This window comes from Lepidochelys olivacea (genome assembly GCF_965140295.1).
Source record: "Lepidochelys olivacea isolate rLepOli2 genome assembly, chromosome: 11".
Taxonomy (NCBI): Eukaryota; Metazoa; Chordata; order Testudines; family Cheloniidae; genus Lepidochelys; species Lepidochelys olivacea.
In genome coordinates this window covers 69,317,366-69,339,959 of record NC_140421.1, presented here as the reverse complement: position 1 = coordinate 69,339,959, position 22,594 = coordinate 69,317,366, and the positions used below count along the sequence as shown (strand labels likewise).

The window sequence follows — 22,594 nt, the reverse complement described above, 5'->3', positions numbered from 1 at the left end:
TATAGAATTCTCTGGCACCAAAAATCAGGCTGAGTCCAACTCTTGCCCTGTAATTTGAAAACTGCAAAGCTGATCCTTTGGAAGGCATTCCCTTCACCACCAAGCTAGAGAATGGCCCCATTAGGACACTTCTAGAAGTGAGCACTTAATTTAACTACTCAAAGTGGCTTTTAAATATGGGAAAGAGGAGGAAAACTGGCTTCTCCTGAACAGGTAAGTTTAAGGTTCGCGGGTATTACAGTAACAGGTTCCTCTGGTGCATATATAATACCAATCTGAGTCAGGACAATTCTGGAAGAAATACTTACCCAACTCTCTGCTATCTCAGTAAAAGAACACTATGAATCTCCCTGGTCACTCAATAACAGATCTAAAAGTTGCAATTCTTCAACAGAAAAGCTTCAAAAACAGACTCCAACATGAAACTGCAGAACTGGAATTAATTTGCCAACTGGACACCTTCAGATTAGGCCTGAATAAAGACTGGGAGTGGCTGGGTCATTACAAAACCTACACCTTATTTCCCCAATACTAATTTCCCCCTACTGTTACTCACACCTGCTTGTCAACTGTCTGAAATGGGCCACTCTCATTACCACTTCAAAAGATATTTTTCCTCCTGTGGCATCCTGCTGTCAACTGAATTGTCTTGTTAGACTGACCTCACACTTGGTAAGGCAACTCACATCTTTTCATGCATTTATACCTGCTCCTGTATTTTCCTCTCCATGCATCTGATGAAGTGGGTTCTAGCCCACAAAATCTTATGCCCAAATAAATTTGGTAGTCTCTAAGGTGCCACAAAGACTCCTTGTTGTTTTTGCTGATACAGACTAACACTGCTACCACTCTGAAACCTGTCACTATGATTGTGTGCCCCACTAACCGTAGCTATTTGGGAGGTTCTTTTTGGCTTGTTTTACTACATTAAAAGCAAAGGGTTTTATTATGTTCACATGAACAGATGCATGGGTTAAGTGGTACTGGATCACAGGTTTTGTAACTGAATTATGCACAGCTGAAAATAGATGTTTATTTTGATCAGATTGTAAAAGCCAGGACTTCAGCTGTGCAGCTATAATTAGGTTAACAAAATGTTAACTAAAAAGAATAAAATCACCTCTCTCCATGTAATCTCACCTCAGTAATGAAGCTAACACAATGATCATCATCATGAACATGAACAATGCACGTCCCCTTGTTTAGCTGTAGTTTACAGTTACAGAAGTAAACTATTGTGCACTACATAATCCACTTCGGGTTTAATACAAAAAAAGAAAAAGCCATCTTTGTTTCACAGTTATGATATCGTTAATTTAGATCCTGGTGACCTTACAGAAAGTCAACTAAAATTTTCCACAGTATTATGAAAAGGCATCTGTTAAACTCAAGGGCAACAGTTGGCACATACCAACAGATTTGATGACCTTCACATGTATCTAATTAGTCTACCCTCTACACAACCAGTTGCTAATATGAAACTTTTGTCATGTTTAATACATTCAGTCTTTGCTATCAGTTTTAGTGTACTCAATGGGGCAGTCTTGCCAAATTTTCCAGTCCAAGAAAACACAAATTAAACTGAAAGAGTCAAGATTTCTATTGCCAACTACATGTTATTTTATCTTTACTAATGAGTAACAGTGACATCTAGTGTCTGCCTGGTTTAACTATTGGTACCACTGCCAAATTAGAACGGTCATTATTATTAAAACATTTTTATAGCACCGTAAGTTTAAACTGTGCTTTACAGATAAGATATGTTTTCTGCGCTGATCAGCATGTTGTTTACTGGCAACAGAGATTAGCACAAAATTACAGGGACAGATCTTAAAAGTTCAGTGCAATTAAAAATTACAAAAAAAATCTAGAGTCAGAAGGAAGACTATCTATTCTCAACACACAGTACTTTAACGCCTGAACCTTAGCACTTTATACTTTACAGCTAAGTGTTTCCATTTAGACAGTTTCACAAAATCTCAGAGACAGGACCAAGTTCGGTGGGAGTTTGATCAGGGTCTTAACCAGCTAATATTCTGCACAGCTTTACCAAAAAGTTATGTGGGGATATACCCCAGTTCTGGTTTCCTGTTCAAATGTAGTGGCTTTAAATTTTACACAGCAGAACCTCACTGTGAAACTCATCAGGAAATGATGAACTCTGCAAATCAATACGTAAAACTTAGCACATGTATCGAAAAAGCAGCTTTCATTTTCAAAAATTGCAGTTTGGTTTTTATTACTGATCTATTTCATGGTATGCTAGCAAATGCTTTGTTGTATATTTGTTTTAAAAAGGGTGGCTGCAGTATGAGACCTCATGACAGCACAGTTACTAATATTTGCTAAGAAGGTAGCAGAGACCACTCTTTTTCTGAAATGTGTAGATTTGTGAAGTACTCCTGAAATACTTTTAAAATTTCTCATCTATTTTGTCATGTCTCCATTGAATTAATCGCCCCCAAAAAAACCTGCAATAAAGAGTTCCTTGTAAAACAGTAACAGTTTATGACATATCGTGAACAAAATCATTTCTGCTGAGAATAGTTTCAAGTGTCTATTTCTGCAGTTGAACTCCTTCAAGGCTGAAGCTGAGCCAAATCCAGCTTGCTTCAGCCTATAAAAACTGGAAAATGAGATCTAAACATCTTTCTAGCCTCTACTGATGTTTATACTGAAGACTCCAGTTCTCAAAATCAACACGTAAACTTTACCATATGCCCCAATATAATAAGTTCACTGCCTAAAATTTGCTGCCTTTTTTAGTTGTATATTACCTACAGAACCCAAGCAGTCCATACTCATGAACAACTTTGACAGTATGTGTTCATCTTAATCCATTCCAGTGTTTCATTTAAAAAAAATATGTTAACACATTACCTGGGGTTACAGTTAGCTGAAAGTAATGGAGCTTGTTTGGATCTGGAAAATTCACTTTACATGTACCTGCAAAGGAAAAAAAATTGCAACAAACAATGAATGAAAATCTCCTCTTTCAATCTTCTGGCACCCAAACATACAACCTAGTCAAGTACTCTACCTTCATTCAGTGAGTAATGCTTTCATTCTGGTGAGCTCATTTGCTGGGATTTTTTTCAGTTCCCTTAGTTCCCCTCCCTAAATAGCTTGGGGTCAATGCAATTCATGTCATCAAATCACCCATATGCTGGTGTTATGATCAACAGTTATGAAGAAGGAAAGATGTACTAGTAAAGGAAAATAGGCCATGTTCTTTTAAAATGCTAATTAGGTCCAATTATAGCATGCAAACAAACTGTTGCCACAAACAGATACGAATCAAAATTTAGAAAGGTGGGACATACAGAACCAGTAGGGTTTCCCTCAAAGTTCTACAGGTGGCAGCTCCGCTATAAACTTTTCTGTCCCAAGCAATTCCTCAACTGAAGGTCAAATGTAGTCTCCTTAAAGGAACGTCAAATGTGAATTGCCATATTGAAACGGACCGATGGTCTATCCAAGTACAGTAATGAGCCTCTGGCAGTGCCATGCAGCTGATGCTTCAAAATAAGTCAAAAAATCCAGAGCAGATTTGGCAAGTTACACAAATATAAACCTTTGGATGGAGAACGTTTCCTCTCAACCCCAGACCATGACCAGATTAATGCCCTGAAGCACAAAGACAAATATTAACTTGCAATTTTCACAATCTAGTTTGAGCAACTGCAAATATTCCTCTTCACTTAAAACAGCATTTGAAGGAAAAAAAATCTAATCACTTGTGGAGAGTAAAAAGATTTTCCAAGTAAATGGGGAAGAGATCAATGCCATAAACTGATACAGATTTATATAAAAGTTGGGTAGCCCTTAGGGTTAAGTACAATTCTGGAATTCTCTAAACACCAGACAAGGACACATGATGTCTGTCACCCCTAAAACATAGCAATATTCTGTTTTTTCCCCCCCACTATAGAAAGTTTCACATTTTAAAAGCAAGACCTAAATCTCTCAAAGGTATGCTTCCTAAGTCACTTCCTTCACAAATTGGACAAAGACTGCTAATTCACTGTGTAAACCTTAATTTTTTAAATTTTATATTGTCTAAAAACCTCCCCTTGCCACACCATTTGTATCCATAAAGAAAAGCAGCCTCCAAGACTGTAGTGTACTGTAAGTCGCTCAGGAGTTGATTGGCATAAGATAGTGTTATAGCAAGGAGAGTCCTAGCATGACAAAGCATGTCTTTTGTGGCATTGAAGGTTAGTAGTTAATATTTCTGAACATCAGGGTTTCTAACTGGGTTATAATAACTTCTATTACAGTCTATGGTACAACATCATGCTGTTCTGCATTCCACATCACATTAACTAAAAATACTATTCACACCCACACAGTGTAATAACAGCTGAGCTGTACTGAATAGAATATGCCTCCATGACCCAGCCTTGGTGCCAGCGGTCAGTGATTTTACAGGGACCTCTTGGGTTGGATATCTGCATAATAATTCACCAAAGGGTGGCATGTCAGATCTATACAGAGAGCCAGTAGCCAACCGGTCATCATAATTGTGAAATGTAGGTATGGATAACATTTAAGGAGTTATGTACCTAAAGTGAAAATTATGTTCCCAATGTCTTGGAGTTAAGGCAGGTCACCAGAAATCTGACCATTAGTGTATTGCATGCCTCACACATACATGTCTGTATGCCTATTTGGATACTGAGACAGATGCAAACGGAGTGATTCCAAAATCTACAAGGGAAGACATTTACAGAAAGAAAAACAGCAAAATGTCCTGCTTATGAAAAAGGATTGGCCTGGTATATCATGGAGCACAAAGATCACACTGAATCCTTCCCTTAGGAGGCCAGCTGACAGAGTGCATGTCTGTGAAAGAAGGGCCACAGCCAGCCTAGCTACAAAGCTCTGCAAAATATTTTTGGTGAGCAATACTTTATCAGACATGAGAGTAACTTGTTAATAAGTCTAAGCTCTAGAATGCACATTATGATTTTATTTTATATGTAACCATTCATTTCCAATACTTCTACTTGCTACTAACTGAATCTCCATACTTTGTTAAATAAACTTAATTTGTTTATAGTGAAATCATATTTAAGTGCTGTAAGTTAAGTGGAGTGATGATCTGAGATGGAACTGATATGCTAGGGAGTACTGTTTCTTGGGAAGCAGTGAACTGGTGAATACTTTAAGTGTCTACTAGAGTAGGGGCTGGACATCCAAGAAGATGCTTGGAGGGCTCAAGGGCTGGAGAGTTCCTATCACTAACCTGCAGAATGACATCAAGGCCTGTGATGCCAAGGGAGGAGTGCTTCGTTGCCCATGGCTGGCGGAGTTGGGAAGTTGATCCACGGCAGGCACATACAAGGCTTCCTCAGGCTAAGGGCAGCACATTTAAATAGCAAAGTGCCTAACAACTCTGGGTTCCCTGGGAAGTATCACAGCCTACCAAAATGTGTTATTTCAACTGTCTTAGAGAGCAAATCTGTCTCTGTACCTTGGTCCAACCATGGTGGCACAACAAACTCACATAAAACCATTATGCCTGCCACAGTAACAATTTCAAAGCCATAACAAGTTACCAGACCAACAAGTTCTTCCTCTGGAAACAGTTATCTAAATCATTTTCTCTTTATGTGATTTTTAAAAAAATAACGTAAAGGTCAGTGAGTTCAAATTTCAATGACATAGTTTCTTGCACTATTTTGGCCTTAAAAACAGTATTTTTGGGAGACCAAACAAGCTGAAATCCCATTTTGCCTGCATGTACCTTTTAATATAAAAAGTTAATTTAATTTGTTATACAACATTTCAACATCTAAGACATAGAATCATAGAATATCAGGGTTGGAAGGGACCCCAGAAGGTCATCTAGTCCAACCCCCTGCTCGAAGCAGAACAAATTCCAAGTTAAATCATCCCAGCCAGGGCTTTGTCAAGCCTGACCTTAAAAACCTTTAAGGAAGGAGATTCTACCACCTCCCTAGGTAACGCATTCCAGTGTTTCACCACCCTCTTAGTGAAAAAGTTTTTTTTAATATCCAATCTAAACCTCCCCCACTGCAACTTGAGACCATTACTCCTCGTTCTGTCATCTGCTACCATTGAGAACAGTCTAGAGCCATCCTCTTTGGAACCCCCTTTCAGGTAGTTGAAAGCAGCTATCAAATCCCCCCTCATTCTTCTCTTCTGCAGGCTAAACAATCCCAGCTCCCTCAGCCTCTCCTCATAACTCATGTGTTCCAGACCCCTAATCATTTTTGTTGCCCTTCGCTGGACTCTCTCCAATTTATCCACATCCTTCTTGAAGTGTGGGGCCCAAAACTGGACATAGTACTCCAGATGAGGCCTCACCAATGTCGAATAGAGGGGAACGATCACGTCCCTCGATCTGCTCGCTATGCCCCTACTTATACATCCCAAAATGCCATTGCCCTTCTTGGCAACAAGGGCACACTGCTGACTCATATCCAGCTTCTCGTCCACTGTCACCCCTAGGTCCTTTTCCGCAGAACTGCTGCCTAGCCATTCGGTCCCTAGTCTGTAGCTGTGCATTGGGTTCTTCCGTCCTAAGTGCAGGACCCTGCACTTATCCTTATTGAACCTTATCAGATTTCTTTTGGCCGTATCTACCACTCCTCCCAGTTTAGTATCATCCGCAAATTTGCTGAGAGTGCAATCCACACCATCCTCCAGATCATTTATGAAGATATTGAACAAAACTGGCCCCAGGACCGACCCTTGGGGCACTCCACTTGATACCGGCTGCCAACTAGACATGGAGCCATTGATCACTACCCGTTGAGCCCGACAATCTAGCCAGCTTTCTACCCACCTTATAGTGCATTCATCCAGCCCATACTTCCTTAACTTGCTGACAAGAATACTGTGGGAGACCGTGTCAAAAGCTTTGCTAAAGTCAAGAAACAATACATCCACTGCTTTCCCTTCATCCACAGAACCAGTAATCTCATCATAAAAGGCGATTAGATTAGTCAGGCATGACCTTCCCTTGGTCATCATATAGCCTGGCAGGGACTACTTGAATCTGGTGACTACAGAATATCATTTCAGAGTAACTGCAGCCATTTAAATCTTCAAATTCATTTATAAAGCTACACAGTCAGTATGTACAAAGCTAACTCAGCAATACAAGAGCAGCGGCAAAGATGCCGTGTTTTAATCCCAATGTCTTCTAAACAGAAGGTACAGACAGCATTTAACCTGTCACCTTAACAGGCCAAATCTCCTTTATTACCATCCAAGCACAAACTTTGCCAAGAGTATTTGGTAGTTTTGTCTATATTCTATTCAAGATGTTATACCATAACCACAGTATCTGAGCACCACTAAGAGCTAGTTACTGTGCTTATGTTCTTGAGACAATACAGGTACAGACTGTTTTAACAATAGTGGGAAGAGGTGTAGAGGAAGAAAAAAGGAGGGAAATAGGATTTCTCAAGGAATTTGATAATGGGATACAGTCCCAGACCAACAATGATCAAAAGTCAATAGCATCTGAAGGCTGTTTGGTGGCTTATGTGGAATGAACGATGGATATGAGCCTGCAGCATAATGGCACCTTTGTTTGCAAACTACACAAACAGACTAAATAATAAACGGACATGGCAACTAAATTACCTTCTCACCCACAGAGGGAGTTTTTGCTGGTCAGGATGGAGACACATTTGCAAGATGCTATTCGAAAAATCTCCACTGCTGCTGCTATTGTGTGGATTTCATCCTCCAAGCTAGTAACTTACAGTTTTTTAAATTGAGAAATTAAATAGCACTAAGCTGTCTGGAAATGTAGGTACAGTGTTGACACAAGAGCAATTCTCTAGCACAAAACCACAACTATTCATAGATTTTAAAGGCCAGAAAGGATCATCTGTGATCATCTAGTCTGACTTCCTGAATAGCAAAGGCCACAGACCTTCCCCCAAAATAATTTCTACTACATATCTTTTCGAAAAACATCTAATCATGATTTTAAAATGGTCAGTGATGAAGAATCCACTACAAGTCTTGGTAAATTGTTCTAATTGTTAATTACTCTCATAGTTTACAACGTGTAGCTTATTTCCAGTCTGAATTTGCTAGCTTCAACTTCCCTCCAATGGATCATATTACTCTACTAGATTGAAGAGTCCTTTATTAAGTATTTGTTCCCCATAAAGGTACTTATACACTGTAATCAAGTCACCCCTTAGCCTTTGCTTTGTTAAGCTAAACAGGTTGAGCTCCTAGATCTATCACTATAAGGCATGTTTTCAAATAATTTTTGTGGTTCTCCTGTGAACCCTATGCAACTTATCAGCATCCTCCCAGAAAAGGACACAATACTCCACCAGCGATCACACCATGCCAGATACCAGGGTAAAATAACCTCACTATTCCTACTTGAGATTCCTGTGTATGCATCCCAGATTCACATTAGTTTTTTGGGCCACAGCCTCACATTTCGAGCTCATGTTCAGCTCATTATCCAACACTACCCCCAAATCTTTTTCAGATCTATAATCAAGACAGGTTTAAAAAACAAAAGGAATTGCATAACGTTTTAGAATATTAAATCCATGTCAGTTATAATGGACTACCTCAAATTTCTAATTAACATTTCCTCACCACATATTTTAAAACCCCACACACATTTAGATATTTTAGTTTGGCTGTGCAATTTATTTTGTGGTAAACAAATCTAACATCCACCTATGCATATAAAGATGCATTAGACATCAGATATTACCCAGAGTTACAGACATAATGGGGGGGGGGGGAGCCAAAATATCTGACTCCAGATTGGAATATCCAATGACACTTTGTGATATAAATAGCCATTTTATAGGTATTTATTTGAAACCTAATTATGTTTAAGTTGAGTAAACACAGTAGTATATAATAATATTTCTACTATATACACAATGCACAAAAACACAGATAGGTTCCTTTATAAAATTAAGCAAACAGCCAAATGTGTATTATGCAAAGATATCACCATGTCTGCACTAACTTAGCTTTTGACTTCAAGAAATAATGCATCCAAAAAGCTGAAATTGCAGCAAAGCACAACAAAGAATATAAATATTTTATTTACATGCATGTACGTGTTCATTATTAATCAGCTTATGAAGTGTCTCCATGCAAAAAAAATAAGTATTTTTATTAATAAAGTTGAACATACTCTTGCAAAATACAAAATACTTCTATACTTAGTAAAACTGAACAAAACAGTGCAAATGTGAGATATTGAAATATCACCATTAATTTACCTTCTCTTTTTCAATTACCTTCCCCTCTTCCATGCTCTCACATTCCCTAGTGGCCAGCATCAACTTTTGCCCCTCCTCCTTTCTCCTCCCACCCAGCCATCAGAAGGCAGTTCTTTTTAGTAGTAGTTTCTTACACTGAGAAGACTGAATTTGAGGGTAAGGAGTTGCTCCAGATTCAGAAACGTTACAAGAGAAAGTAACAAGTCAGGGACTTAAGCAGCACCACTCAGATGCTTTGTCTACATGAAAGGTATTTTTTAAAAAGCTTTTCTCATATAGAAAAATGTCTCACTAGCTTTGTCTACACTACAGTTTATCTGCCAATATAACTGGAAACAGAGTTCAGTGCTCTGCTTTTGACTATGGTTTCTGAAATGGAGCTGAACACGGTTTTTCTTGCAAGCACAGACAAGGACAATAGTGTCCAGCAATGGTTCAGTGTACCCATTGCCAGTACCCATTCTATGCAATAAATACAAGCCTTTAGAAACTTGCCTCATAATCCTGTGCTAAAACAGCTTTTTGTTTCACTCCAAGACAGCACATTCCTCTTATGCTAATACAGAATAATAGAGATACTCAAGGGGTCCAAATGATGACTGCTGTGAGAACAGCAACTTTGAATTTCCAAGATTCTGTGCACTTAAAATCCCAACCAAAACTCAGCAAGAGTAATTTTTCCACATTTAATACATGACTATCTGCTTTACAGATACTAGTTTTCACAGGAGCACCTACCATTCCTTGCTCCTGTAAGAACACAAATGCTGGTCTCACCTCTCAGGATTTTTAAGTAGTGTTCCTAATGTTCTAATCTAGTGATTGTGTCAAGTGACAGCGGCCTGAAAGGGATGAACTACAACTATTTAGTCGGTTTTACAGAAACAGTTAACGGTTAACTCTTCTTTATCCTTTAATTCAGTATCGCTCTTATCTTGGAAATTATAGGGAGAGAAGGGAGGAGGTACCTCCCTCCATTCAGATAACAGAAAACCTTTAATCCCTGGAATATTATTGGAGAAGGGAATTTTATTTCCCCAAATCTAGAGCAGTATAAATTAAAAATAGTTACCAAGGGAGGCTAATAATTGCTTTGTGATAACTTAACCCCTAGAAGAAATATATACATTGCCAACCCAGTGAATGCTTAAAAAGGATGTCACAGTGCTCAAAATTATCAATCAGAAAACAAGCAAGCAGTCTCCATGCTCTTTATTCTTTTTCTTAAAATGCATAATATTGAACACCATACTTACAAGGTAAATTAACTTCAAGTTCTGCAACCTCTGTTAAAAAGAAAAGAAAGATTACTGTTAATGTTGGCTTCATGTTGCATGTGAAAATAAAAAGGTCTGAATGGACAGGTGCTCAGTTTAAACAAACTTTTTTACTGCTTTAAAGGTATCATTTACTGTATTCAAGATAACTCCTCTTCAAATCCCTCCTTAACCACACTTCTTCCGGAAATTCTTTTTATATGTTCATCACCAACTTCAACTTTTCCTCATACCCCTTGGACAGATGCTTATGGCAAGGGCTGAGAGACCAGGTCTTTTTAAGACAGGGTGTGTCTGGGGAAGAATGTCTTTGGGAGCATAGAGCTCCACATTCAGGGTTCATAGGACCTACTAGTGGGGGAGTTTTAAGTTATTACCAAAAAGTAAACATATCTTATTGTGTTTAAGCCTAACAGTTGAGGAAAACACATTACTAGCAGCAAAAAAAAAAAAAGTCATGTCATTCTATTGGCTTGCAGTTAAATGATAATTTTTAGGCCATTTTTAAGGAGCTCTTAACCTACCAGACCAACCTTGCTCTCAAACCTAACTTATCTCCTCGGTGTATTTCATCAGTATACAATGCTTGGCATAAAAATGCATAGCTACAAAAACATATGCGCAGCAAACCTCACTGTCCATAAAATAAAAAAACATGTCACATCAGTGATGGGAAAACCCCAAATATTCAGAGATCGGATAATCGCTCTAAGTGTTAGATACTTATTTGACATTTTGAAGGCTTCCACATTAATCCCTACCCTCCCCTGGATCCAGGAATGACATGGTATATGCTACTAGCAGGTAAAATCATGGTTTTTACCGCCCCAGGAAAAACTAGTTACTCCAAGTTTAAGACATTTTCTATTTTAAAAACTCTATTTCATTAAGGCACATAACATTACACTTAGTTTTAATTACATATTTAAATTGTGGTTACATAAGACAGTAGGTTCGTAGTTTAATTTAGGCTTGTACAAATAAAAACTAAAACTGCAGTGGGCATAACACTAATAAATATATACATATATATACACGGTAATTATAATACGGAATGTCAGTATAGATTTTGGTTTGGTATTTTCCTCCAGGAAGTTATACCTCTTGACTCATAGTTCAGTTTTCAGTATTATATAAACAAAAGTTGAAAACATCGGATTCACTGAAAATGACAATAATGCAGAGTTGTAGGCTTGAAGTATTAAGCAATCAGAAGCATGCACAATTACAGATTACCAGTCCAGATCCATTTGACCATGCAGCATTCTGCAGCAGATGAACAACTTTGATGTAGCTGACAGACGGAGCCTATTCCTGACTTTTGAACAGAGGCATCCAAAGTTTGAAAAGATTTGTTCTGTGCTTGCTGAACTTGTTGGACACTGGTGCAATCATTTTTCCCCAGTTTAACCTGGGTTTAACCCTATACTTACCAGTGTCCACCCCAAACTACTTTTCCCCCCCAGGAAACGGCCAAACCTGCCTAGATCCTCTCTAACTTGTATTCTTAGGGGAAGCCTCGTAGCCTGATGCTGCATTAGGTGTGAAACCAGCCACTTAAACCTCCTCCCTCAACAGCTTCCTATGTTTATCCCCCTGTCACATTGTAGGTTGTAAACACCACCTGCCCTGCAACCTTGGGTGCCTCACAATGCTTTGCTGTTGTACCTCCCAACCAGGGCTGCTCCCAACCAGCCTAACAGTATGCAGGTTACACCCCAAGTGCCTATGTAGAGCTGCAGCCCTGGTCCAGCCACTGTGAACCCAGCAGCCTGTCAGCAACACACCAGTCATACTCTGGCTTCCACCAGCCTAGGTTACCACTTGCAGAGTGACCCCAACACACTACTAGTCCCGAATTTTCCCAAAAATGTGTGTCCTGCACTGTCCAACCCTCTCTTGGGCTGTTCAGATATTAGAGGTCCGTTGGACCTAATATGTCAACATTCAACAGTTTTCTGCTTTAACTGGAGTTAGCAAACAGTTCAGTTTAAGGATTACTGGATTATTTTAGACTAAAAACAAAATACGTTTATGTAACTACAAAGAGAGGTTTTGAGTGAGTACAAGCATAAGGTATTACAACCAGAAATGGTTACAAGAGAAATAAAGATAAAACTCTTTTTAGGAGCTAAAATTTTACAAGTGGGACTTGGTTCGAGGCAAAATCCTTACCACATGTTCTCAGCAATAGGGCTGACCAAATTCCCATGTCAGGATCTTCCCCAGATTCAAAGGACTGGTTCCTTTATCGTCTTTATATGGGAGGGAGAGAGAGAGAGAGGATACATACACAAGGAGAGATGCCTTTGGGTGTTTTTGCCCCTCACTTTTATAGTCCAGTCACCCTTTACAGTGGCTTCTTCTGAGGGTTACCCCCAAAGCAAAATTTATTCGAACAGAAAAGGCGACGACAGAATGCAACAGTCAAGGTGCCCCCATGCTCTTTCTTCTCCCTTGTGTATGCTGAAATGCAGATTTGCCTTGTCTCCTGCCACTTCCACCTCTTGCTGTCTCGAGGACCTTGTTTACTATTTATATGTAAAATGAGGTCAACACACATTCCTTTATTTAAGATAGACTTGTTTAACAACTTTGCCTAGTCACAGTTTGAACATGTGCTATCACCACCACACAGGGAGCATTCATAACTTTACATATAATGTTGCTACATACAGTACATTTCACCATGATATCATTGATCAGCAAGTTATTAGTTTTCTAACGATACCTCACAAGGCACAGTTTGTACAAAGATTATTACAACAGTCTAGCATGTGAATACAGGGATCCTTCGGTCACACCCCTTTCCTAAGTTTCCCCCTTCCAGTTCCTTTTTCCTTTTGCACCTTCTCTTTGCTTTGTTTTCTGCGGCCCCTATGCTCTGCCCTCACCCAACACAGATGTCCCTTGTCATCTTCTCCTTCAAACCATTTTCCCCCCAAAGCTGCTGCCATGTTGTCTGCTGCCTTGCTGGTGGAAGCCAGCAGTAGGAGGAGTGAAGAACACCCCCGGAAGAGGCAGACAGGCCAATGACTGTATTTTGTGCAGCAATCTCTGTTGGTCAGATGGAAAAAAAGTACAGCAAATTTTTCACCCTTCCATCCCACCCATTCTGTATAAAGCCAAAGTCTCAGCACAGTTGCCTCGTTTTCAATTTTATTTATATTTACTCCTTCCCACAAGATTTCTGGTTTTTCAGCAAATCTTTTAAATATTAAAAATATATATTTTTAAAAAAATAAATCAACTTTTTTTCATTTCATCCAGGAAAGGCAATAAAACAGACTAATTATCGCAGCTTCATTTTCTGACTCACTCACTAACTAGCACAATAGTTATATATTTGTCTGTCAACAATGCAGGAAAGATGTTTAAATCCGAACCCAAATATACAATTTTCGTTTTTAGATTTCACAAAAATATTTCTATTGGCTTAAACTTTTAAAAACTTTTTAGTTCAGAATCTAAATTGATCTGATAGTGGCTCTAAGGAAAAGTAAGTAAGGGCTATTTCCAGCACATGTGGGCTTTACTACAATTAATATTAAAATTGGGCTTTTCACCCTCCGTTTTCTGTAAGGTATTTTCTGTCATTTCATGGCAGAAATTATTCTCAGAGTAGAGCTTTGAGAGTTTTATATTTATCAGTCGTTAGACCAAATTCATCCTTGTAACTCTTTAGATACTGGGAACTGGATTAGATTAATGTGTTTTCACAGTACAATGAAAACAGATCCTTAAACTACACCATTTAAATTGTGAACTGATGCAATCCTAAAACTCTACTAGGGGTTCTTCTGTGGACAAAATTCTTAGGACTTCTAGTTATGTTCATTGCTGTGTTGCTGTAGCTTTGTTGGTCCCAGGATATTAGAGAGACAAGGTGGACGAGATACTATCTTTTTATTGGACCAACATCTGTTGATGAGAGACAAGATTTCAAGTCACACCATGCTCTTCAGGTCTTTTACTTCAGGTCAAAGACCTGAAGAAGAGCTCTGTGTGGCTCAAAAGCTTGTCTCTTTCATCAACAGAAGTTGGCCCAATAAAAGATAACATCTCACCCACCTTGTCCCTCTAGTTATGTTCAGGCATACATTATGGGTTTATGAACGAGTAAGCCTCCCACAACCCAGAAGTCTCTCTCCCTGCTATGTAAGAGGGCTTTTATTTTTCTTTAAGACTTCACAGGAAAGGCACAGGGAAGTATACATTACACTTTAGCATGCAGATAATTACATTTCTGAACACAATACAATGTAAATGCAGTCTTACAAAAGTCAAATGTCGCAGCTGGTGATTACTTTTGGATGATTTGATTATTCTGTAATCATAATCCTGATTTTATGGGTATCAATGAGACCATAGCTATTTATTAAGAATTACTTTGTGGAAAGAACCAGACACTGAGTTTACAGGAAAGAAGGAACAGGAGAATCCCAATGGCAACTGCATTCCTCAAAGGTATGTGCTGTGAGGTGGGACAAGACCAGTGTTTCCTCTAATTTTTTCCATCCACGTGCGCAATAAATTTTGTTATGTGCACCGAGGTATGTGCAGATGTGCGCCACCAGTAGAAACAAAAACCTAGATATAATATATATTTTTTAAAAGTTACCATAGGGATAATTACTCCAGCCAGGACAGGTTAGGCATTTTAGAACTCACTACTCAAATAGTTAAAGATTTAAGTGTAAGAGAAATAAAAATTATGAAATGCATAGACAAGTCAAAATACTAAAATAACACACTTTGAAAGAATAAAATTACACAGACTATATGTGCATTGCAGGAAGTACCAAGAAGTAACAACAATAATACAAGTATGCATTGGGGAGTGAGAGAGAGACAGACATACAGACAGAGAGAGACACAGTGTGTGTGTTGGCTGCTGGGGAAGTTTCTGAGAGATGCTGTGTGCTGTCTCTTTAAGGCACTCACTGAAAGCTCTCCTGAGCCCTGTCTCCCCTCCCCTGCTCTGCAGAGCTGGGGACATGAACACGGGGGAGAGAAAGACAGACAGACAAGAGAGGGGAAATCTCAGAGACCCTGAGCTGTCTCTTTAAGAAAGGCACTCACTCCCTGCCTGGAGGCTGGAGTCCTTCAGACCTCAGCAGCTCCAAGTCCTAAGCCAGGCTGTCCCCTCTCCCTTGCTCTGCAGAGATGGGGTACAGTGGCAGGAGAAGAGGGACACCCTGACATCAGCGCAACCCCTACCCCCGCTCTGCACAGCCAGCGGGAGGGTCCCGGGAGCAGCTGCAGAAGCAGTGGGGGGAGGGGCATATGCGGCTGGATGTGCACGCTCTACTAGTCAACAGCACAGCACTTGACTCTCTCCTGAGCAGCTGCCTGACAGCGCAGCTTAGAGGGAACATAGGACAAGACATGCTTTTCAAGATCCCTTGGAGCATGGTTTTATTAGCTGCTGCTGGAGGTTGTTTATTTCTGATCTTAAAGTCACAAAAAACCCAACATGCCTTGGCCCTTCACTTCACTTCAGAGCTGGGCTCCCAGCCAGCAGCTACCACTCCCCAGCTCTGAAGGCCAGCACTGCCACCAGCAGCAGCTCAGAACTAAGGGTAGGTACAATAGCCTGGTGACCACCCCCACAATTACAACACTATGAAACCTCAGGTTCAAATAGCTGAAATCATGAAATTTACGATTTTTAAAATCTTATGACCGAAATTGACCAAAATGGACCATGAATTTGGTAGGGCCCTATTTATAACATTTGAAATATAAAAAAATGTTTTAATTTATAGGGGGGGTTGCACTCAGGTTTGCTGTGTGAAAGGGGTCACCAATACAAAAGTTTGAGAACCACTGATCTAATTATTAAAGTCAGTGTAGTAATTTATAGGAATGACAAAAGGGAAGATACAAGTAGATTGCTAAACCTCAACTGTGAGATCTAACAGAGGCAAAGAAGATATTTACCATGCTCTGGTTACACAAACTTCATGTATCACACTGACCTCTACTTTAAGAAACCCTTCCAACTTGATATTTACATTAGTAATGTACAGCTAAGCGATACATTACTGTAAATTAATTTAAAAATTAATCTGTTTTCAGGCTAAATACTGAAGTATTTGTCAAACTTATCAGGTGGGACAGGTTACTATAAGCAGTATGCATCTGAAGTTGATGATTCAGTTAGGCTAAATGCCCTACACTATAGTAGCACGTAACAAACTTTCTGTTCAAAGTACAGCATAATCAGAAGTTAAACCCTCATTTCATTAAATGTCTCTTACTTTGCTGTAAGCATAATACAAGAATAATCAATACTTTAACCAAAACCTTAAAAATACTACTAGAACTCTGCTGATGTTTTACTACTCTATTGATGATCTACATACATTCATTGTAACTAGCTGGCCATTCAAACCAATTTCATTTGTGGAGAGCGTACTCTTCAAAATACAAGGCCTCACACAAGTAGAAGCAGTATTACTATAATTCAAAACCCCCCTTTTAAAAATCTGAAAATATACATGTACCGTTACAAGTACCAACTACTGTTATATATGAGCTTCCCACAATGCAGAACAGATGTTTAAATCTTAACCTAAAATATATAATTTTCTTTTTTAGATTTCACAAAAATATTTCTATTGACTTTAGGCTTTTACATACATTTTTGGTACTGAACCTAAACTGATCAGACAATGACTCTTAAAGGAAAGCAAGTTTTGTGACATAAAATGTAAGGGCTCTCTCCAAGACGTGGCACGTGACAAACACTGGAGAGAAATCTCTCCATTTCTCAGTTTGTTTACTTTTGCTTATAGTCCGTTTCACTGTCTTCCATGCATAGTACAATGTTTTCCTCTTTGCACAGGTCTTTCACACAACAAAGAAGTGGAAAACATTTCAAAAATTGGAACATGATTCTACCATCACAAAAATTGGTTGGAATGGAGCCGCAAGGAACAATAACTGAGCGGTAGTTGTGGAAACTGAATCTACCATTAACTCTTCTTCAGAGTCAATTCCAAATTGATGAATCTTCTTTAAACAATTTAGAGCAATAACAAATGTGAAAAAAAATAAACAAGTTAAACACGATTAAATTCAGTCATAAAAGCAGGGTTTTTTAACCAGTAAATTCTTCCTTCCCCACCGTAAAAATTCCCCAATAGTATGGATATGAACACAAAGCATAATCTTGATTGACATATGCAGGAGCATGAAGCTCAGAACGGAGCCTGCAAAATTACTACATTCAGAACAAAATTACCTATGATGAGATTCCCCTCCATCCCCCTTTATTACACCATATAGGGAAAGTGCATTTTGTTTTGTACGTCTTTTGATCCTGCCTGAGTTCAAGATATGTATCTTGACATTTATCTCCGCTTTCCATATCCCAGTTCCAGTAACAGAACACTGACACTGACATTTTCATTCTTCTTACTAAAAACTGTATCAAGTCTATTATTCAAGGCAAATGGATGTTTTGCTCCCCCGGAGCTGTATAATTAAATTGTGGGTTGGTATTACAAATGAAGAGAACTTGTAAAGTCTGAAAAAGATTTTGTCCAATTCTACCCATTTTTATTTAGAGTGAAAGATGTATACTTTACTCCTTCCTCTTCCAAATGCTTACCGGAAAGAGAATGTTGTCAAACCACACACTTAGTCTATATGCAATATAACAGTAGCCTATCGAATTATCAGAAAACTAGCAGCACTAAGTGAAATAAATCGTGCAGGCTAACAATGCAAAGGAATGGAAGCCAGAAATCAATCTCTCTCTAATCCAGAAAAAAAAAAAACAATATGCAACCTTGTACAAGTCACTTTACTTGTGCCACAGAGATGCACACATGAAAATTAGGTACAAATAAGGACTAAAATCAAAATTGGGCAACGTATCAGAGCAAATCTCTCCTTTGTAAGTTAAACACTAGAAAGTCTTGACAATACTTTCCTTTGGATTTCTTCCAAATCCTCTTACCATAACTAATTTATGTAGGTTTTACTGTATTTGTCGCATACTTTCATGTAATTCCATTTTCGTTTTCCATCATTAAGTGCTGATCTTTAATTTACCCCAAAGCTCATCTTTCTTCACAAATAAGCACCATTTCACTGTAAGCTGATGTTATGAATCCATAAAAATATATTCCCTTTTCAGCATGCAATGCCTTATGGATTCACCAAGGGAAGGTCATGCCTGACTAATCTAATCGCCTTTTATGATGAGATTACTGGTTCTGTGGATGAAGGGAAAGCAGTGGATGTATTGTTTCTTGACTTTAGCAAAGCTTTTGACACGGTCTCCCATAGTATTCTTGTCAGCAAGTTAAGGAAGTATGGGCTGGATGAATGCACTATAAGGTGGGTAGAAAGCTGGCTAGATTGTCGGGCTCAACGGGTAGTGATCAATGGCTCCATGTCTAGTTGGCAGCCGGTATCAAGTGGAGTGCCCCAAGGGTCGGTCCTGGGGCCGGTTTTATTCAATATCTTCATAAATGATCTGGAGGATGGTGTGGATTGCACTCTCAGCAAATTTGCGGATGATACTAAACTGGGAGGAGTGGTAGATACGCTGGAGGGGAGGGATAGGATACAGAAGGACCTAGACCAATTGGAAGATTGGGCCAAAAGGAATCTGATGAGGTTCAATAAGGATAAGTGCAGGGTCCTGCACTTAGGACGGAAGAACCCAATGCACAGCTACAGACTAGGGACTGAATGGCTAGGCAGCAGTTCTGCGGAAAAGGACCTAGGGGTGACAGTGGACGAGAAGCTGGATATGAGTCAGCAGTGTGCCCTTGTTGCCAAGAAGGCCAATGGCATTTTGGGATGTATAAGTAGGGGCATAGCGAGCAGATCGAGGGACGTGATCGTTCCCCTCTATTCGACATTGGTGAGGCCTCATCTGGAGTACTGTGTCCAGTTTTGGGCCCCACACTTCAAGAAGGATGTGGATAAATTGGAGAGAGTCCAGCGAAGGGCAACAAAAATGATTAGGGGACTGGAACACATGAGTTATGAGGAGAGGCTGAGGGAGCTGGGATTGTTTAGCCTGAAGAAGAGAAGAATGAGGGGGGATTTGATAGCTGCTTTCAACTACCTGAAAGGAGGTTCCAAAGAGGATGGCTCTAGACTGTTCTCAATGGTAGCAGATGACAGAACGAGGAGTAATGGTCTCAAGTTGCAGTGGGGGAGGTTTAGATTGGATATTAGGAAAAACTTTTTCACTAAGAGGGTGGTGAAACACTGGAATGCGTTACCTAGGGAGGTGGTAGAATCTCCTTCCTTAGAGGTTTTTAAGGTCAGGCTTGACAAAGCCCTGGCTGGGATGATTTAACTGGGAATTGGTCCTGCTTTGAGCAGGGGGTTGGACTAGATGACCTTCTGGGGTCCCTTCCAACCCTGATATTCTATGATTCTATGTGACCATTTCAGAAATAGGCCTGTAGTGAACATAACGGATATATGAATTCATAATTTAACTTTTTTTCAATCCTTAGATGGACAATGCTTTGGAAATGTAAAGTATTTTTCTCTCTTTCAAAACATACCCTTTGATCTTCTTGCTTACTATGGTTATGAGTAACAACAAGGATTACTGTAACTAAAAGATTAGAGTAAAAAACTAATTTCTCTGTTTTTCCCAGTTTATTCACATAGTGCATTTACCTGCACTTTCTCTTTCACTTCCCAGTTTTGGGAGTCTTTCACAAAGTAACAGAAAAGACCAATAAATAAATAAATAATCTGGTTGTAAAACCAGAAAAATTATCAGGTTGCCAATGGGGCAGGCACAGTACCTAGAACTATTAGTTCTGCTCTTTAAACATTTAACTAGATTTCAAGCTGCCAATATCTCCAACAGAAAGAAATATACGAGACACATGATGAAAAGTAAGATTTTGATGTACTTCAAAAAAAAGACAGGTTTCAGAGTAGCAGCCGTGTTAGTCTATATTCGCAAAAAGAAAAGGAGTACTTGTGGCACCTTAGAGACTAACAAATTTATTTGAGCAGAAGCTTTTGTGAGCTACAGCTCACTTCATCGGATGCATTCAGTGGCAAATACAGTGGGGAGATTTATATACATAGAGAACATGAAACAATGGGTGTTACCATACACACTGGAACAAGAGAGTGATCACTTAAGGTGAGCTATTACCAGCAGTGAGGGGGGGACTGGGAACGGGAACCTTTTGTAGTGATAATCAAGGTGGGCCATTTCCAGCAGTTGACACGAATGTCTGAGGAACAGTGGGGGCTGTAGGGGGGGAATAAACAGGGGGAAATAGTTTTACTCTGTGTAATGACCCACCCACTCCCAGTCTCTATTCAAGCCTAAATTAATTGTATCCAGTTTGCAAATTAACTCCAATTCAGCAGTCTCTCATTGGAGTCTGTTTTTGAAGTTTTTTTGTTGAAGAACTGCAACTCTTAGGTCTGTAATTGAGCGACCAGAGAGACTGAAGTGTTCAACTAGTTTTTGAATGTTATAATTCTTGATGTCTGATTTGTGTCCATTTATTCTTTTACGTAGAGACTGTCCAGTTTGACCAATGTACATGGCAGAGGGGCATATATCACATTTGTAGATGTGCAGGTGAACGAGCCTCTGATAGTGTGGCTGATGTGATTAGGCCCTATGATGGTGTCCCCTGAATAGATATGTGGACACAGTTGGCAACGGGCTTTGTTGCAAGGATAGGTTCCTGGGTTAGTGGTTCTGTTGTGCGGTGTGTGGTTGCTGATGAGTATTTGCTTCAGGTTGGGGGACTGTCTGTAAGTGAGGACTGGCCTGTCTCCCAAGATCTGTGAGAGTGATGGGTCATCTTTCAGGATAGGTTGTAGATCCTTGATGATGCGTTGGAGAGGTTTTAGTTGGGGGCTGAAGGTGATGGCTAGTGGCGTTCTGTTATTTTCTTTGTTGGGCCTGTCCTGTAGTAGGTGACTTCTGGGTACTCTTCTGGCTCTGTCAATCTGTTTCTTCACTTCAGCAGGTGGGCACTGTAGTTGTAAGAATGCTTGATAGAGATCTTGTAGGTGTTTGTCTCTGTCTGAGGGGTTGGAGCAAATGTGGTTGTATCGTAGAGCTTGGCTGTAGACAACGGATCGTGTGGTGTGGTCTGGATGAAAGCTGGAGGCATGTATGTAGGAATAGCGGTCAGTAGGTTTCTGGTATAGGGTGGTGTTTATGTGACCATCGCTTATTAACACCATAGTGTCCAGGAAGTGGATCTCTTGTGTGGACTAGTCCAGGCTGAGGTTGATGGTGGGATGGAAATTGTTGAAAAACAGACTCCAACAAGAAACTGCTGAATTGGAATTAATTTGCAAACTGGATACAATTAACTTAGGCTTGAATAGAGACTGGGAGTGGATGGGTCATTACACAAAGTAGAACTATTTCCCCATGTTTATTCCCCCCCTACAGCCCCCACTGTTCCTCAGACATTCTTGTCAACTGCTGGAAATGGCCCACCTTGATTATCACTACAAAAGATTCCCGTTCCTACTCCTCCCCGCCCCCCCGCTCTCCTGCTGGTAACACTCATTGTTTCATGTTCTCTATGTACATAAATCTCCCCACTGTATTTTCCACTGAATGCATCCGATGAAGTGAGCCGTAGCTCACGAAAGGTTATGCTCAAATAAATTTGTCAGTCTCTAAGGTGCCACAAGTACTCCTTTACTTTTTGCAAAAAAAATGCAGCTGAATAAAGTGCGTCTATGATCCCATAAGCATACACATTATATTTTTATCACTGACACTTTGTCATGTAATTTTTTTAATAAATTTTACTTTATTATAAAATTTAATTCTCATAGTATTTTTGCTTGCAGTCCCCTGGCCTCTTTCAATCATCCAAGAACAATCTGTCTTTGGCCCAGTCCTGTGAGGCACTGACCATCTTGAACAATCAGGCACTATCAGCAGTCATGACTCACGCAAAAGCTGGTCTTCAAAGAATGAAAATACGGTAACTCCAAAAAGTGAATTCTCTCTTTCAGCTGAAGTTGATGGCTTTCAAAAACCTGAACAGGAAAAGTTATAAATGCCATGTTTCCAGTCTCTGA

The 22,594-nt window shown here is 39.5% G+C and overlaps 1 protein-coding gene across 3 annotated transcripts in view; it reads right to left on the bottom strand.

Annotated features, from left to right (window-relative positions):
• The window catches only part of UBE2F (ubiquitin conjugating enzyme E2 F (putative)), a 134,028-nt gene that overhangs the window by 99,271 nt on the left and 12,163 nt on the right, over positions 1-22,594 (bottom strand). For all 3 annotated transcript variants that reach the window (XM_084644145.1, XM_084644144.1, XM_084644146.1), the window contains exons 3-4: positions 10,508-10,537; positions 2,881-2,946 (exon numbers count right to left, since the gene is read on the bottom strand). In XM_084644145.1, the coding sequence (XP_084500271.1) occupies positions 2,881-2,946; positions 10,508-10,537 (96 nt within the window). The remainder of the gene's footprint in view (positions 1-2,880; positions 2,947-10,507; positions 10,538-22,594) is intronic.